Source organism: Gopherus evgoodei, chromosome 3 (assembly GCF_007399415.2).
Source record: "Gopherus evgoodei ecotype Sinaloan lineage chromosome 3, rGopEvg1_v1.p, whole genome shotgun sequence".
NCBI classification, from domain to species: Eukaryota; Metazoa; Chordata; order Testudines; family Testudinidae; genus Gopherus; species Gopherus evgoodei.
This window is the reverse complement of record NC_044324.1, coordinates 91,966,861-91,985,539: the sequence shown is the minus strand read 5'-3', so window position 1 is coordinate 91,985,539 and position 18,679 is coordinate 91,966,861. Positions and strand designations below refer to the sequence as shown.

Below are 18,679 nucleotides of genomic sequence, written 5' to 3'. Positions count from 1 at the left end.
CAGCTCACCTCTGCTCCGCGTCCTCCCCGAGCACGCTGTCCTGCTCTAATTCTCCTCCCAGGCTTGCGGTGCCAAACAGCTGATTGGCGCCACAAGCCTGGGAGGTGGGAGAAGTGAAGCAGCGAGTGCAGTGGAACCCCTGGGCTGCCGGCAGCACACTGACTCAGGGGAACCCCTAGGCTGCTGGCTGCTGGTGGCAGCATGCTGACCCAGGGGCACCCCCGGGTTGCCGGTGGCAGCACGGCTGATCCAAGGGAACCCCTGGGCTGCTGCTGGCACGCTGACCCAGGGGAACCCCTGGGCTGCTGGCGGCAGCGCGCTGACCCAGGGGAACCCCCTGGGCTGCCAGCGGCTGTGCACTGACCCAGAGGAACCCCTGGGCTGCCGGTGGCAGCTCAGACTCTCTCTCCCTCAGCAGCCGCTGAAATGCTTAAAAAAAAATTGGGGAGCATCGCTTTTTGGCACCCCCAAATCTTGGAGCCTAGGCAACCGCCTAGTCCACCTAAATGGTAGCACCTGCCTAATCTCCCCTAGTCCACCTAAATGGTAGCACCGGACCTTCCTAATCTCCATCTGTAGTTTTCTTAGCCAACTGGAGGCTGCCATGCACAATGTCAAAAGGTAGCCCCCAAAAAGCAGACGCCTGATAGCAGTTGATGTGAAAGCAGTGGAGACTTTCAAAAATACAAAGTTCTGGAACAGTTTAAATATTGACGTACACCAAAGGTAATTCTCAAGTTGTATAATGTCTGTGAGAGTTCTTGTGCAGATTGATGGCAAGATATGGCCCCAAAGTTGTTAGTTTTGTTAATTTTTTGTTTAATTAAATACTCTGGCAGACACAAAGTAACTTTCTTTTTCTTATTTCTATTTATTGTTGCTTCACTTGTCTTGAAATAAGAGCTACACGTGATCTCATAAATGGATAGAAGTGTTGGCTGGTTTCAGTGTAGCTTCTCTGAGTAGTTCTGAAACTTTTACTGAAATGTTAAAAAAAAAAAAAAACCTAATGTTTTCTGCAGCAAAATGACACAAGGGCTATTATTTTTCTTCTTCAGCATCAGAGCACACCAGTGTCATTAAAGGCTATGTAGCATCAACCCTTTAAACTGATACAAAGAGGTACTGCATATGAAACCAAATTATCACAACCCACACCAATCACCAGTATTGAAGTTCTGTAGTAAAATCTTGTGAGACATGCTAAGGCGACTTTCTAATGACAGCCTCTCATACTTTCATACTGGATGCAGTGCCAATGGCTAGGCATGGGGCTATGGCTGGACAGGGGACCTAGACACATCATACAGATTTGGACTTGGCCTTAGTGATCCACACATTTACAATCTTCAGGCTTCATTATTGTGAAGTATTCTGCCTCAGAATTAAATTGTGAAACTTAAAATAACTCGAGGTGGTTCATTCCAGCAGCTTGCTTGCTCAACAGCACTGCCAGCCAGTCATGCTCTCTTCACTGAGTCCCCTGATTCAAATTCAAGTTCTGGACCTTATTTTAAAAGTCCTCCATGTGATTGGCCCAAGGTACCTGAGGGACTGTCTCACTCTGTGAGTTCTGATCTCCTGTGACTGCTGCATTCCACTGAAACAAAAGAACTGTCAAACTCAAAAGTGAAACTGTGTCTGCTAAAGCCAAAGTTTTCTCAGTGACTGCACACAGACAGCTCAGAAACGCGCTCCCTGAAAATCTTTAAATGACTGTAAATTTCAGGTTTCAGAGTAGCAGCCGTGTTAGTCTTTATCCACAAAAAGAGCAGGAGTACTTGTGGCCCCTTAGAGACAAACAAATTTACTTCAGCATAAGCTTTCGGATGCATCTGAAGAATGGGCTGTAGCCCATGAAAGCTTATGCTGAAATAAATTTGTTAGTCTCTAAGGGGCCACAAGTACTCCTGTTATTTTTGTAAATTTCAGAATATTCAGCGCTAAATGTAAAAATTCAGTTCTTCAGTCTAGTTTTCTCTCAATAACACCAAAAGCACATATTTAAAATATAACAACAACCCTACAGAATGAGGGAAGAACACAGAGAGAGATTACATTGTTTTCCTTTTATTAAATGTATGAAGCACACAGGCATCAGGGTACAAGAACCTAACCAGACTAAGGTATTAGATAGGGAGTGACAGGAGAGTTTGGCCTGGGAATGGGGCAGAAAGCTCTCTACTTTTTTTACCTCAATTCTCTTTTTAAAAATAGATCAGTTACACTGATAAATTCCTCAGAACACTGTAACAGGAAACCTTATTGAGTTCCACCCATAAGGTCTTTCTCCTCCTCCCTTTGGATTTATGGACCTATTTTCCATTTTTTTCCTTGTCAATCTATGAAAAGAAAATCAACAATCTGAATGTAAAGATATCTATTTATACATCAATCTAATAATCCTATATCTTCCTAGTGATCTTTGTTGAATGATACAATATGTCAATGTAAGTAACATCTGTCATGGAAGGGAAAACAACTATAGGTTCTTTTCATTCATGAAATCATTGTGGAATTGCTGTATATTTAATTTACCTGTCATATTTTCAAACAAATTACATCTTTTTGTCCAAACTACCCCAGACATTGTACATATAAGAGCCCTTATACAGTAAGTAGGTTATTTAATAGACCTAAAGAAATATGGCCAAAATATTAAAGTGGTGCATATAAAATGATTTGCCAAGAGAAAAGTTAAGAATCAGGCTCTGACGCCATTATTTGACAATGACTTTTCTACTGTAATGCTTTCTCTCCTGTTAGCTCCTCAACAGAATCCTAAATGACATGTAATCCAATTTCTTGATCTTCTCAGATATATGTACGTGAATTTCACATATCCTAATATATTATGGCATTGTGGTTAGGGTCTCCCAGAAAAATCCTCTTTTTCAGGAATTTATAACTAGACATATATTCAGGACTATCATGTATCATATGTTTCAGCCCAAGAAAATGTTCTTTATAAATAAAAATCTTTGAATAAGATATGATTGTGATTTATTATCAAGTATTGTTATAGCTGTTTTTGTTTGAAAAAATAAATGTTTTCTGTTTTGTATTTCTTTTTCTAAGAAAAAAACATATACAGTATAAGACATTATAGTTAATAAGTATATATCACCTTGCTTCTGAGGAACTCAAAGTCCTTTATAAATATTACTTAATTTATTTGCACAACATCCCTTTCCAGGGCTGTATTAAGAAAACCTGGGGCCCTAAACACAGCCCCACCAGGTACCCTAATGCCCAATCTCAAGTCATGGGATGGTTTTGATGAGGACCATGTACACATAAACTCCAAATCCCCAGCTGAGGCTGGGGAAGCCTGTCACAGGTTTCAGTCTTTGGGAGATTCTGGGACCACAAGGTCCCCAGCTTCCTGTATGTTCTGATTGGGTAATGGGATTTGAAGACCCACACCAGTATATTTGTCACTCCCTGGGGTGCCTTTGCTATGCTGTGTTGCCCAATTTTGTCTTGAAACAGTCCTGGTAGAGCACCGTGGTTCCATTAAGCTCAGTGAGTGTCACAGGGTGGCTGGACCCTGTGATTAAAATAGGTCCAGCTTCCCTGTGCCAGGGCATGCACTCCTAGTTGAACCAGTTAAGGGGGAGAGGCTACACTTGAGCTATAAAGGGTCAAAGGGAGCCGCAACGACAGCAGAGTTAGAAGAATGAAGCTGTCAGGAGAGAGGGATCTCCTACAGTGGTCACTGAGGAAGGGAGTTGGAACTGGGTAAGAAGACCCAAGTAAAAGTCTTGATTTTCCTTTAGGAGAAGGCCAAGTAGGCAGGCCAGGCCTTGCATCTTCTCCAGTTGCTCTGAGAGCACTAACAGACAGTACCTTGGGGGAAGGGCGGTGCTGAGTTTAAAGCTGGGTGGAAGACTCATTTGTTTTTTGGAACTTGCTTAATTTAGTTACAAAAAAACAGATCTCAAGAAGGGCTGTGATTGAATGAGAGAGACTGGAGTTTAAAGAGCCCTGAAGAAGGGGAACACCTGGCCATGACCAGGTGATCAGGAGTCACCTGTCACTGGATGCTTCAGCTGCTACAGCTCAAGCATCTGGTGTGTCTAACATAGCACCTTGCCAGTTGCCTGCAACCATCATTCACTTCTTATGGTAACCAGGCACCCTGCCTCTGACCCACTCCTCACCAACTGCCTCCAAACTTCCCCTGCTGGCAACCTGTACCCCTCCTGAGCAGGAGGAGCAGTGGCAGATTCATCACACATCTCTCCACTGGCTCATTACTGTTCAATGGATTCATCACACCCTTGCTCTGTTCCCTGTTTCAGGCAATCTGGAATTCATCCAGGGGTTGGAAAGCCTTAGCTGCTGTGTGTAGGGGTCCAGCCTAGCATCCCAGGAGGTTCTGTGCAGGGAAGGGCACTCAGAACGCTCTGCTGGGTGGGTAAGTGTTGGGGGAGGTGGGTCTTTCCTGGAAGTGTCCCTTTACATGAGACTCTCTGATTCAGAGGTTAGGGCTGTCAGGGACATCAGTAGCTGTGAGTGGAAAGGGTGGTTCCCCTGGGCTGCCTGAGGAAGAGGAGAGGCAGAAGACTGAGGGACCCCATCCTCACTTGAGCTGTGTTTGGGGAGCAGACTACCTCAAGCTCCACAAAAGTCTCCTTCAACTGCATTTGATGACATGTCCCTATAGGACCCCTCTGCTGGACACTCTTGAGACAGGTTTACTGTGCCTCATGGTTAATCTGGCCCTACCTTGTTGGTCAGGATGGTAATTATTCTTATAGCCATCTTACAAAGAGGAAAATTAAGGCACAGAGGGACAAAGAGTTAACAGCTCTCATGCTGAATCTCTATTAGATCCTGAATTAGATAATCCAGTTTCCTGACTCCCAGAACTGTGTGCTAACCACTAGAACATGCAGCCTCTCCTACATTCAAAAACTGAAACTTGGTCAACACTTTGAACCAACTTCTGCCCTCAAGTTCATCCATGAAACACCACTGAATTTAAGAGGGATAGCATGGGTGTAACTGTGGATAGAATTTGCCTCAGCTGGTCTGCAAGTAAGCTTTGAAATCATGAAAATAATTGTAATATAGCAAGGTTTCTCACTGAATCCCAAGGGGCAAAGAAATTCAGAGTTAAGAAAGGCCTTCTACAGAATGTAGGTGAAATGTGTTGGTGCATGGGTTGGGGAAAAGTTAAATGAAAGAAAAGAGGAGAGGGAAATTACACATTTTCCTACAGTTGTTGCTGTCATGGAAAGGGAGCACCTGCACTTTAGAAGTGTGTGGAAAGAAGGTGTTTGGTGAAAGAGAGCATGCGGGAGAGTTGGCTAGTATGAATGAGAGTAGTAGGGGTTGTGGAACCAGTCTTAGGAGTCTCTATTTTGCTCCAAAGCTGCCTGTTATCTGTGCTTACTGCTGGGTGAAACTGACTCCAAGTCAAAATTTTCAAACGTGGGTACCTAACGTGATACTTCAATCTCTATTTATACTTCTGCGTAAAGTGTTCTTATTTTTATAGGTACTGAGCACCCATAACTCCCATTGGAAGTTGTGGGTGTTCGGCACCTCTGAAAATCAGGCCACTTTTATTTAAAAGCTTAAACAGAGATTTATGTGCTTAGCTTTAGGTTTGAAAATTTTAGCCACAGTCACTAACCTGGTCAAATTCATAATGGTGTAGTGCTAAAAGTGAGCTACTCTGCCTGACTGCAACAGGTTTGATCATTAGATCTTATAACCACTGCTATCTTCTATAGATAATGTAACAGGAAGAGAGATAGAGAGATAATAATGATGAGAAAAAAAAATGTGTGTGTGCATGAGCGCACATGAGGTGGGGGGAAACAGAGGTAGTGACAGAGGATGGATTCAGGCATGTAGACCGGTCCTCATTTTGGACTAACTTTGATATCCCATATGATCTTTGAACTAAAGCCATTAAAAGCAGTCAGTGGTAAACTAGCATATAGTAATCTTTTTGGTAGCTGACTGAACTAACATACTCTAGATCAATTGTTCTTTAGTTTATACAATAGCAGTAGCAATAACTGCTATACTATTATTATTTTAATAATTTTAGAGTTTTTATTGCCAGGACTGCTAGGCACTTTAATTACAGTGATTAAAACAAGAACAAAAGCAGTGAGTCAAATGCTAAGTGACATAAATGTGTCTAACATTGTGACCTGAATGTCATTAGATTCTGGCTCTGATGGACTGACAAGTGAAGCAAATTTCAAAAGCAGGTAAAACCCAACTGACAAACCCCTGTTGCTGGACACAGAAGGTTTACCTAGATTAGGAAAAAAAGTTGAAGTTAGGGTGCACTACCAGACCTACCTTCAACCTCTCCCCTATAAGAGATGAATGATAATACCCTAGTATAGATGAATGGTATCTTGATCTAGCAGGTTTTGATATAGCTCTGTCTACCTGAGGCTTCCCCCTAGTTTACAATATGACCAGCTAACAGTCTGTTAACAGTGTTATACTATTTACACAAAGTATTAGGGCAGTGATCCCCAACCTTTTTGTGGATAGTAGCACATTCATGTTTTCAGAAGAGTGTGGTGGGTGCCAACAATTTTTCAAGGCTTATTTGTATTTGTACATTAAATAATATGAAAAACATCATATTTAATATCACATAATATATGAATCCATAAGATAAAAAGGGTAATTTTACATGTAAAAGGTATTAATTAAATTATTGGGCAATTACTCTTTCACCTTACCATGTGAATTTGCTCTTTTTTTATCTACCTATAAGAAAAATTAAGGAGTTTTTACAAAATAAATATCATAAACAGTTTTCATCTTATTTATTTTTAAAAAGTCAAACATTCTTGAACTCCTGGTCCAAATATATTTATTATTCTTACTTTAATATAGAATGAAGCTTGCAGCCCAGGAGTTCTCTGTCCCCGGCAGGCGGGAGCCATGGTTTCTCTCCAGCTTAAGCCGCGGCCCTATGCCTGCTGGGGACTGAGAACACCGGCACCCACAGCCTGCAGCCCCAGAGTTCTCTGTCCCCGGTAGGGGCAGGAACAGAGAACTGCGCCTGCAGCCCTGGAGAAGCCACAACCCCGTGCCTGCCAGGGACAGAGAACGCCAGTTCCCGCAGCCTGCAGGCCTGGAGTTCTCTGTCCCCAGCAGGCGCAGGGCTGCAGCTTCTCTCTCCTGCTTGGCACTAGGCAGGCACACATAAATGCCCCGGCAGGCACCATGGCACCCATGGGCACCATGTTGGGGACCACTGATCCATAGTATCCTAGCCAGCTTCAAGGAATAACACACAGGCTAGCTCAGATGTAAGAAAATATAAGAGAGCAAAGGAAAAAATTATACAGAACCCTTTTTGACCCAAAGTGATCATTACAAAGTAAAAAGCATGGTAACCTAAACATTTACCATTTCTAACACCAAAATATAAATAAAGCTTCATAAATAATAATACATATATTTAAACATTGAGGAAAATAACTATAACAAAGATTTTTTTACAATGATTTACATTTATTTATTTAACTTCTTAAATGCCTACCATGCTGTAGTCTGATTCACTTGGTTATGCCACAATCCAATTTTCATGGGAAGTTTTAGGGAGTGATTTTCACTTTTTTCACTCAGGATCTATGGTTTCTTACTGGACTTTCACAAATCCCACAGTTGTTTTAAACTATAAAGGATGGTGGGATTGAATCACTGTAAAAAAATCTATATGTATATTTTGGGTAGTAGGTGCTGCTGGGGATCAGTCATAAAGGGAGTGAGAACATGTCAGAGGTCCCTCACTCCATTGGTCTGTTTTATTTATTTCCTGTTGCATCCTGCTCCCACCAACACTGTAAGCTCCCTGAGGAAGGGACTGTCTTCTTTGTTACATGTGTCAGTAGTGTGCCTAGCACAATGGGTACCTAGGTACTGCTATATTACAAATAAATAACAATGGCAATAATAATAAATATCAATAAGTAATAGGCTGTGGTGCTAGTGAGGGACAAGGCTGACATGGCTGATTCTGAGTGGGGAGGCTGATGCTGGGCTGGGCATATGGGATCTGGGTACATGGGGAAGTGGCACTGCATGAGAGAATGGAGGGATGTTGCTAGGGTGTTTTTCCCTTCTCCCTCCTTCATCAGCACAACACTCATATTCTTTCTCCTAGTCCTTCACTTGTACATTATTCAGCTCCAAGGGAATTCTGCTTCAAGAAACTGTGAGTAAGGTGAGATAGGCTAAATAGCTGTACTGGGATTGAGATAGAATTGGGAGGGGTTACAAACATAGCAGCTGCAGAAGGGAAGGGGAGTTGCTCTTTACTCACTTTCCTGCTTCTACTTTATGTGAGCAACTATGGAATTTTGATTGAGTTAGTTTTCTTTGCATCTTCAGCTGGTGGGGGTTCTCTTTAGCTACCTATCTGGGAGCCATATTGGCCCACTAGCTGAGACATTCTGATCTAACAGTTTGAGCTACAGGAGACCTAGGTTCTAATTTGCACTGTATATTGACTTACTATATGATTATTCTGTCCCTCATTTACTCCATCATCAAAGTGCGGAAGATAATTCTGACTTACTTTTGTGATCTTTGCATCTTTAATAAAAAAGTGTTCTATAAATGTAAAGCGTTAATATTATTATCTGGCAACGAAGCATATTACAACATTGGCATTTGAGTGGCTATAATTAAGTGTGAATGTTAATACTCTTCAAGGACCAGGTCCTGCCCAGGGATGTACGACTCTCATTAAAGTAAACTGGAGTCTTACATGTGCAATTTTAACAGAATTTGATCCTAAGTTAATAATATTAGAGCTCTAGCACTGTCTTGGTGCTACTATTTCAATGTCTGACTGCAGAGTCAATGAGGCAACTGTCCCACTTTATATTTTGAAAGCTAATGGGAAAGCAGGATGGCCATGAAGTTGAAGCACAGAACTGGAAGTAAATTTGCCTTAGAGTTCTGGTGTGACCTTGAGCAAATCACTTAACTCCTGCTTTCTACAACTTCTTCAGTTGTAAATATAATAATAATAATAGCTGGTTACCTCACAGCGATGCTGTGAAACTACATTTGTGTGTGTGTGTGTGTGTGTGTGTGTGTGTGTGTAAGGTACTTTGAGATCTTCCAATGGAAAGCTTTGTAGATGTGCTAAGTATTATTATTGATTTTCTTGTTTTAATAGATTAAATTTTAGATTATAAAGAACTGAGCAAAATCTGCAATAGGAAGTTGTAGTCACACATACTAGTTAGTATATAGTGAGAATACTCTACTCATACATAGTACACTTATTTGCAGGTTCTGATTATTTTAGGTAAGGTTGTGGTAAATATGAAAAGATTGCAAGGCCAGGCATTCCTCAGGCATATATGTATGTCCTTGCAGAAATGGAGGTATGGAAAATGTTCCCATATTTCAGTTGTGCTTTGGAAAAAAAGATTGCCAGAACTGGCAGTGGTGGTAGGCGTTGATGGGCCTTGATGTGTCCTGATTTGCATTAGACCAGAACACACTACTGCAAGTAGATGAGTTTCTCTTCACTTTAGATCTTTGCTCCCCGAACTATGATGCTAGCTTCTCTGCAGGAATTTCTTTTCCTAGGAAGGCTTCTCAAAATCAACTGAAAATGAAGAAGAGGCTTTATTTTTCCTATCGTAATTGATTCTGTATACTTAAGACTCAGCAGAAGCAGAAGGAATATATTGTACACTGGGATTCTCTAAGTGGCTATTGTGGAATCCTGAGGAGAAATGAACTAGAAAAAGCCAAATTAGCAGGTAAATTAGCTGTCCACAATAACTTAAAATACAGTAAAGAAATCATACCTTTTGTTTCTGATTGTTTCTGGAGAGAGACACTGCACAATTCTAAATTATAGATGGTGGAGGTCAAGATACTTATAGATAAGGTTGCCCATCTTTTTCCATCATAAGACTATGTTTTTAGTTACTTATAACTTTTGTCAAACTTTAGTCATTTGGGTTGAAATTTTCCATGACAGGTGTCTGCCTCATGCTGATTGATTGATTTTTTAATTTAAGCAATAGTGATTCAGCCATTTCTCAGAATGAGGTCAGGGAAAAATACGTTGTTTTGCCCATGTTAAAAACATCTTACAACTATTTTATTGATAAGCTCTCATGTCACAGTTAAGGACAACTACACCTCTATTCCCCCTCTGTGGTCTAGCAAAGGCACCCACCCTAGCTCCAAGCTACTCAGCCATCACCTCTCTTAGGCAGAGATTGCAAGTCTCTCCCTCCTGACCAGGGTTTTTCCAGGCTGCACAGTTCCCTGCTTACACTGTGAATTCCTGAGCAAGTTAGACTGACTAAGCAGGATGGATTTGCCTTCTTTTCAAGGGCTATAAACAGTATAATTGTTCACAGTTTATAAGGTGCCACACAGCTTTTTCTAAGCACACACATTTAGTCTTAGGGTAACAGCATTACAGAGAAAACATATTGAAACAAACAGACAAACAAAAAAAGAACATACTCATATACTAATAACACTGGTCTACAATTTTTGAGAAGTCATCTGCTTCAGAGATCAAATGTGATATTTATTATGTATTTTGATGTGCTGAATTCAAATATGACAAAACAACTGATTGGCTACTGTTTCTAAGATATTTAAGTTTTTACATTTTATGTCTATGTATATTGTGTAGATAGTAGAGTTTTAATCATAAATTGTAAACCTAGGTCTTTTCATGTGTTTATGGTTGCTTTACATGATAATATTTCACCTGTCCTGTTTATGTAACACTTTAAAAATCAGCAAAAGGGTTATATAAATAAAATGTATTATGAAACAAAAGGCAAAAAACTATTATGTACATAGTTTAGTCCTATTCAGTGTCTACTCCGCGCTTCTTGGCTTGTCTCTTGTATTCATTAAATGGAGCATCTCTTGGCACTGTCCAGCAATAGTCTGCAAGCATTGATGGGCTCCATTTGCCCTGATAGCCTGCCAGGAGATTCCACTGCTGTAGTCTGGAGCCCAACAGCTCTGCCTTACTCTTGGGTAGTTCCAAATCCCTGACGAGGTCATTCAGTTCACCTTGTGTTATGAGGTGTGCTTCAGAGGAGGAGGATGGGAGAAAATGTAGGTCCTGTGACATTGATGGTTCAGGACCAGAAGTTTCATCCTCTTCCTCTTCCTCGTCTGACTCAAGTGAGAATGATTCTGGTGCATCAGGAACCGGCAGTCCTTCTCCGTGGGGTACTGGGCATATAGCTGATGGAATGTTTGGATAATGCCCAGTCCACTTTTTCTTCTTTGACACACCACACATGGTGGAGGCACCATGCAGAAGTAACAATTGCTGGTATGGGTATGATCTGTTGGCTCTCTCCAAATCATTGGCACTGCAAAAGGCACAGATTTCCTTTTCCTGTTCAACCACGGGCGAAGATTTGTTGCACAAGTGTTGCAGCATATGCGTGGGGCCCACCTCTTGTCCTGATCTCCAATTTTGCAACCAAAATAAAGGTGATAGGCTTTCTTAACCATAGTGGTTATACTGCGCTTTTGTGATGCAAAAGTCACTTCACCACAAACATAGCAGAAGTTATCTGCGCTGTTCACACAAGTACGAGGCATCTCTGCTCACTTTGGCTAAACAGAAATATGTCCCTTTGCAAAATCAAACACTGACAAATAAGAGAGCATGACACTGTATGATTTCTAGAGCTGATATAGGGCAATTTGTTCAGCAGAGTGATGTAAGCTTTGTTATGATTGCATCATCCATGACTTCTAGGAATAACATGATGCAATTCATATCATGTATGATGAAATACCAGCTTCAGATTGCATCATTCATTGTTTTGCCTAAAAAGCAAGTACTGTCCAAACCCAGTCATAGATTTATTCATAGATCCAGTCAAAGATGTATTTTAGTCATTTCTGGTTTAAATTGAGATCTCTTCCCTTTATAACTCACTTATCCTCTGCCATTCCCAAGTCAAGGGTCGTATATACTGACCCAATAGCATATCTTGAAAACTAGAGCCAATCAACAATGTTAAGCATCATTTTTGTTCTCAGTGACCCAGAATTAGTAAAGTTGGACTACATTTATTTCAGAAGCATTTTGGCTGTAGAGCAGTGTAAGCTTACCAGAGATCTCCCCAAGTCCAACAAGGGGTCTGATAGGAGTCAGTCCTTCAAGTCCCACTAGGGGGGTTTCTGTGGTTACAAGTTCATAACTGCCCCAGCTCAGAGCAAGCACACCCATGAATCTGTCAGTCACTCCTTTACACAGTTTGGGCCTCTGATCTTGTCCTTGTGTAAGAGATGATCAGCAAACTAATGTTCTCTCCTTCAGTGAAGCTTCAGAAGGCTGAGTTCTTGCATAACTGGAGCGGGTACATTTGCATACACTCTCTCCAGAGATTTCCTGGGAAACCCATTTAACTTTAAAAGTCCATTCTTCTCCAGCCCATTCTTTCAAATAGTCCTCTGAAACTCATAACACTTCCCAGAGTTTATGTCAGGCATACCACCTCCTAGAGATGGTATATACAATCCCACAAAAACACATAAACATTTGCATTTTAAATACAATTAACTCCTAAGATACTTAAACTTAATTCAATAAGGTTTGTCTGGATATTGCAGGAATTTCCAATATCTGTCACATTTAGCACCTCCATGCATGATATTTGGCAGGGGGATTGCCCTGGTGTCTGGGAGTGCCTTTTACAGTGCCCATAATAAAACACCCAGATATGGCTGACTTAGGTTGTCAGCTGGGGGTGACTATGAAGGCTTATGGGTCAGGGGCCAATGATGAGGTCCAATGATGAGCTGTGGGTGAGGAGGCCCCACCCATAGGACCCACTTAAGAAAAGTCAGAGAAACTGGGGGCACATGACAGGGGATGCATGGGGTGGACAAACCTATGTGCTGGCCAAGTGCCACAGGCTCCACCCAGATCTTCCAGTCATAATCCAGGAGGTCTCTGATTCTGGTGGCTCCAACCAGGAACAACCTCTGCCATACAACAGGGGGCTCTGCCACCTGCACTTTAAGGTGTGGATTGTGTAGCTGTGATTCTGCAAGAAGGTCCTCCTCCTCAGCAGCCACTACAAACCTGGTCACTGAAATTAGCTTCCAGGTCCTGAAGAGGTCCTGGTAAAAGACCAGCAGCTCAGAGAGGTCTCAAGGGAGACCTCTCAGGTTGAGGTAAAACACCTGCCAGTTGTATCAGAGCCTTGGAGATGGTGCAGGAAGGTATGAGCCAGCACCATCCTTGCAGGATTGCCTGCACTGAACAGTAGTCTCTGAATGGCGTTAAGGCAGAAGGCCTGGACCTGGATGTGGGTGCAGACTAGCCCTTATCAGTCCTCCCCCAAGACAAGGCTCAGGACACCCAAAGAGACCCAATGCAGTTCCAGCCAGAAAAATGCCAAGATTTTCTTCTCGTGGCTGACCTGGTTTCCTGGGGGTGTTGAGCTGGTGCCAGAGCATATGGACAGGACCAGATAGTTGAGCACCAGTTCCCACTCCTGTAGGGAAAGACACTGGAGCAGCCCCATCCACCTCTGCAACTGGTCGGACACCCTGGCATCTAGATTGCTGCAGTTCTCCAGTGGGGAGAGATCAGTGGCAGAAAGGTAGACGCCCAGACAGACCCATGCCTCACTGGATGATACAAACCAGGGCTGGGAGGGAGCCTGCTTGACACCTGTCCCTGTTCATCAGGCCAGAGCTCTTGTTCACCAAGACAGAGGAGGTTGCTGAATGGATGTCTTGGCAAGTCTCCACCTGCGCCAGGACTCCCAGGTCCGGGGCCATGAGAAGCACATCACTGGCACATGCCAACAGGACCACCCACAAATCTGGCTCCCAAAGCACCAACCCCATCCTCCTCTTATGGGGGGAGATGGAGGAAGGGCTCAATAAAGATGGTATAGAGCTGGCCAGATAGTAGGAAGCCCTGGCACACCCATTGATGGAAGGTGATGAGTTTGGTCAAGGCCCAGTTAAGCATGACCAGACACTCTGCAGAGGTGTACAGCAGCTGGAGTAACCCCTCGAAGGAGGTTCTGAAGTCGAATGCTCACAGAGTGATCACCTGTGATCCATCATGGCAAATGCCTTCTCCATGTCCAAGGAGAGGCGGGTGAAAAACAAACCATCCCTACACGCAAGATGGAATAGGTCTTGGACCAGATAGAGGTTGTTGAAGATGGTCTGGCCTGGGACGGCATATGTCTAGTCAGGGGATCACATCTACCAGCACAGACCCCAGCCACAGTGAGATGGCTTTTGTGACAACCTTGTAGTCCATGCTGAGGAGAAAAACTGGGCACCAATACCTGAAGCCATGGAGGTCCCCCTTCTTAGGCAGCAGGGTCTGTCTGCACAAAACGATGAACAACCAGATGCCCAAGAATCTGGCCCAGGTGATGGTGAGGTCTGAGCCAAGGACATCCCAAAATAGCCATTAGAACTCCGGGGTCAGCCCATTGATGCCTGTAGATTTGTTGGTGGGCGTCAGAAAGAAAGTGTCTTAGAATTCGGCCTAAGTGAGAGGTTGCTCTAACTGGTCCTGGTCTCCTGCACTGACCATAGGGAGTTTGTCCTCTGGGACACCACAGGTGATGGCATCATTTGAATCTGGGGAGAAAAGGCTAGCATAGATGAGACCTTGCCCTTTCCTACATCTCCACTAGATTTGTGAGAGGGGTGCCGTCCTTTGCCAGGAGGCAGGTAATATGCTTTTTGGCCCCCCTCTTTTGTTCCAGGGCATAGAAGAAGCCGGAGCCATGATCCATGTCCTGAAGGAACTGGATGCATGATTGAACAAAGGCACCCAGGGTCAATGGTCATCAAGGGCCTGAAGCTTGTCCCACTTCTCTTGACTCTCTCTGTAGATGGAATGATCCCCGGGGCGAGGAGACAGGAGTCTCTCCAGCTCCTAAGCCTCCCAACTGAACTGTTCTGTTGTGCTATCCCTCCTCCAGCTGGTCCCTGGAATGTGATGGCAGAAGGGTGCAGTGTGTACCTTCCCCATACCTTACGTCTTCTGCTTGAGAGGTGTGAAATGGATGAGGAAGGGGACTAAGGGAAGAGAAAGGATTGAGTAACAGTGGCAGCTGAATGCTATCCTGGAGAAGTGGATTCTACCTCTACCTCTTCTTCAGAGGTCCTATGAGATATTGGGCAAGTCACTTAAACTAAATTTCTCAAAGGTGGCCACTAACTGTGTGTTCCTGATTTTCTGAATGCTCAAGTTTGGATCTGACTTGCAGAAGTCAATAATAGTTATGTTCTGAACTAAGTGCTAAAAAAATTCAGAAAAAAGCCCTCCAAAGGCATATTCAACTGGGCACCCAAAATTAGTTGGTACTTTAACATTTATGTCTCTGTGCCTCAGTTCAGAATAATACCACCACCACAATTCCCTGTGTGTGACACTGACTCTTTGGGGACAGACCAGAGGGGTTGTCACTGTGGGTGTGACAGGCTCTCTGGAAAGGGACTGGATGGGGTGTCACTGTGGGTATGACAGGCTCTCTGGGGACCGACTGGAGAGGGTTTTACTGTGGGAATGATGGGCTCTCTGGGGAGAGACTGTAGGGGGTGTCACTAGGGGTATGACAGGCTATCTGGGGACCGACTGGAGAGGGTTTTACTGTGGGAATGATGGGCTCTCTGGGGAGGGACTGTAGGGGGTGTCACTAGGGGTATGACAGGCTATCTGGGGACCGACTGGAGAGGGTTTTACTGTGGGAATGATGGGCTCTCTGGGGAGGGACTGTAGGGGGTGTCACTAGGGGTATGACAGGCTCTCTGGGAAGGGACTGGTGCAGATGTCACTGGGGCTATGATAACTTCTCTGGGAAGAGACTGGATTGGGTGTCACTGGGGGTTTAACAGGGTCCCTGAGAAGGGACTGAAGAGGCTGTCGTTCTGGGTGTGACAGGCTCTCTGGGAAGGGACTGTCAGGGGGTGTCACTGGGTGTGTGACAGGCTCTCTGGGAAGGGACTGGAGGGGGAGTCACTGTGGGTGTAACGGGCTTTCTGGGGAGGGACTGGTGGGGGTGTAACGGGCTTTCTGGGAGGGGCTGGTGGGGGTGTAACGGGCTCCTTTGGGATGAGGAGCCTGCCCTGGGCATTTCATCCTGCAGCCTCCACCATATGGGAAGCAGCGGGAAACAAACGCCTCCCTCGCCTCCTGCCCCCGCCTCCTGAACACGGAAATTGAGGAAGCGGGAAGGCTTCTATTCCGTAGTCGTCATTGCTCTACGTCTTGTGTTTTACGACAGCTAAGATGGCTGCCCCCATGGCACAAGCAGCCCGGGCTGGCGGCTGCCCGAGCATCCCTCGTGGGGAGCGGCGATAGCAGTAGTTTAGCCCCTGCCGGGGAGCGGGGCCGGCCAGCGCCGCGGAAGGCCGCCGCATCTCACCGCCGCGCAGCCCCGCGTCCTAGGCAGGGAGAAGGGGACCCGGGTCGCAGGGCTTGAGGGCCAGGCGCTGCGCGGGGAGAAGGGCTGGACACGGGGTGGCTTCGTATCCGGCCGCCCCTGGGTCGGAGCCTGTTGGCGGCGGTGACAGAGTTGGGGTGCAGTCGGGCACGGGGGCACTGAGGGGCTGCGGCAGGAGAACGGGGGGTTGGGCAGCATTAGCGCAGCCAGGCTGGGCGCGGCGGGCGAAAGCTATTGGGGGCGAAGCGCAGGGCTGGGGGTCTGTTAAGAGGCTGGGATAATGTGTCCCCTGGTGTTGTTGCGTTGGGGGGGCTGTTGCTCCCGGCTGCTGCCGCCGCCGCCCCCCGGGCTCTGGTCTGCGCTGGGAGGAGGCGGCGGTGTGCGGTGGCGGAGGGGCCTGTTCTCGGGTTTCCCGTCTGCTGCGTCTCACTGGAGTAAAGTGGTGTCCGAGGCTGAGAAGATCGTGGGGTATCCGACCTCGTTTATTAGCCTCCGCTGTCTGCTGAGCGACGAGCTGAGCAACATCGCCATGCAGGTCCGCAAGTTGGTTGGGACCAAGCACCCGCTGCTGAACACCGCCAGGTAAACACCGGGGCCCACGCCCCTTCTACCATGGGTCCCCGTACTCAGATTTTGTGATTGTAATACATAAGATAGAGGCAACCTGTCTTCCTCCACTGCAACTCCTGTTATTCCTTCCACGAAGGGAAACCTGCCTTTGATAATGTCTGGACTGTGAATAGTTGCTGTTTAATCAGGGCTCTTGGTCTGGTACAGAATGAGATTTTTAAGTCTTTAGGGAAATTGTACGTCACGTTACAACATACTCCTTTTCCCAACATCTTCTATCTTTGAAGGAGAGAGACATTCCCCGCAAAGTCTTCTTTCTAATAATGGATGATCTCTTATTTGATGTTTGCATAGAGCTTATTTCAGTGTGGACCTAACCTTAGCTGAGTCACTAGGTGCTACTGTAATAGAAATAATAAGACTTACTGAGGTTGGTTTATTTGTCAGGAGTTCAGGATTAAGAAGCTCAGCTAAGAAGGAGGTTGGCATTATACATAAGACTGATATGTTGTTTATGTTAACTGTAGCACTTTCCCATTTTAAAGGGTTTTAACACAACTGACGCATCCTCTCGGAAATTCTGTCTTAAATTGTGGTACACTTTTCTGCATATGCATACCGCCAACAGAAATGGAATCTGAATTTCCTTGCATCCATTTTTATTCAAAAATTGTCCCCTTCCAGTACATCAGTTGAAGAGTGAATGATTGGTTTATTACATTTATAGTATGCAAAGAACTGTTTCACTGTACAAAGCTAACCTTTCTTCATTAACCATTGTACTTTCCAAATGTTGAGAACCACGTTTGGAAGAAACCATCCAAATGAAAGAAAACAGGAAAAACTAGTCAAGTAAAGATCTCAAAATGATGCATATGTCAAACATATATTTTGTTAACAAGATTTTTTCAGAACATTTCTCCTGTTAAAAAATTAAGATGGTTACTGGCAAGTTTGTCCAGGGTGGTGGGACATTTGAAATCAAGGGACAGAACTATCTCACTCAGTTATTGTGAAAGCAAAATGCTGATGAAGATGTACATGCTCACAAATAAGCAAAAGCAAGGTTTGTTCTGGACAGTATTTTCTTTGCCAATTGTAAGACACAAGAATCTGTGTCCAGATTACAGAACTCTTAAAGTATATTGTATTGATATGTTCTTGTGATTTTTAAAAAAATCTCTCTCCTTCAAAAAGTGATATTTTACATACTCCTATCACTAGAGTGGAAGAGATGTTATTGGTGAAAGTATATTCAAGGTTAACAAGACTCAAATTTTGTATGCATGGACTTTTGTGAAAAGGTTTAAAATGAAAAGTAACTTGTTCAAAACAAATGCTTAATTTCTCTCTTTAAAAGAAAATATCAGTTGCCTAGTTTTCATGAGCAACTTTATAACACTTGTGTTTCAAACTCTGAATTAGTTACTATAAAACTATAAGATATGGAATGCTTGGATTGAGTTTTCTCCAATTGTTAGATTAAGTATGCCAGGATAGTGTTATATATGAACAATATTGATTGCATTGATCAAATTATTAAAATATAGAGATCCATAAAACCTATTAAAAAGAAATATTTACTTTTTGTGGACTTTTGGCGTATTTGATGCCAGTAGGTTTTCAGTAAAAGGCATATTGAAGATTGCAGTACTAGCATATAATTAACT

At 44.0% G+C, this 18,679-nt stretch overlaps 1 protein-coding gene across 5 annotated transcripts in view; it reads left to right on the top strand.

Annotated features, from left to right (window-relative positions):
* The first annotated feature begins 16,114 nt into the window (after positions 1–16,114).
* The window catches only part of PDSS2 (decaprenyl diphosphate synthase subunit 2), a 175,507-nt gene continuing 172,942 nt past the window's right edge, over positions 16,115–18,679 (top strand). For 2 of the 5 annotated variants that reach the window (XR_003999556.1, XM_030556057.1), the window contains exon 1: positions 16,118–17,021. Coding sequence is in view for 4 of the 5 variants with exons in the window: in XM_030556057.1 (XP_030411917.1) it covers positions 16,720–17,021 (302 nt within the window). In the remaining variant the exon portion in view is untranslated. Of the gene's footprint in view, positions 17,022–18,679 lie in introns of all 5 variants that reach the window. The other 3 variants (XM_030556055.1, XM_030556058.1, XM_030556056.1) reach the window with 2 other exon arrangements.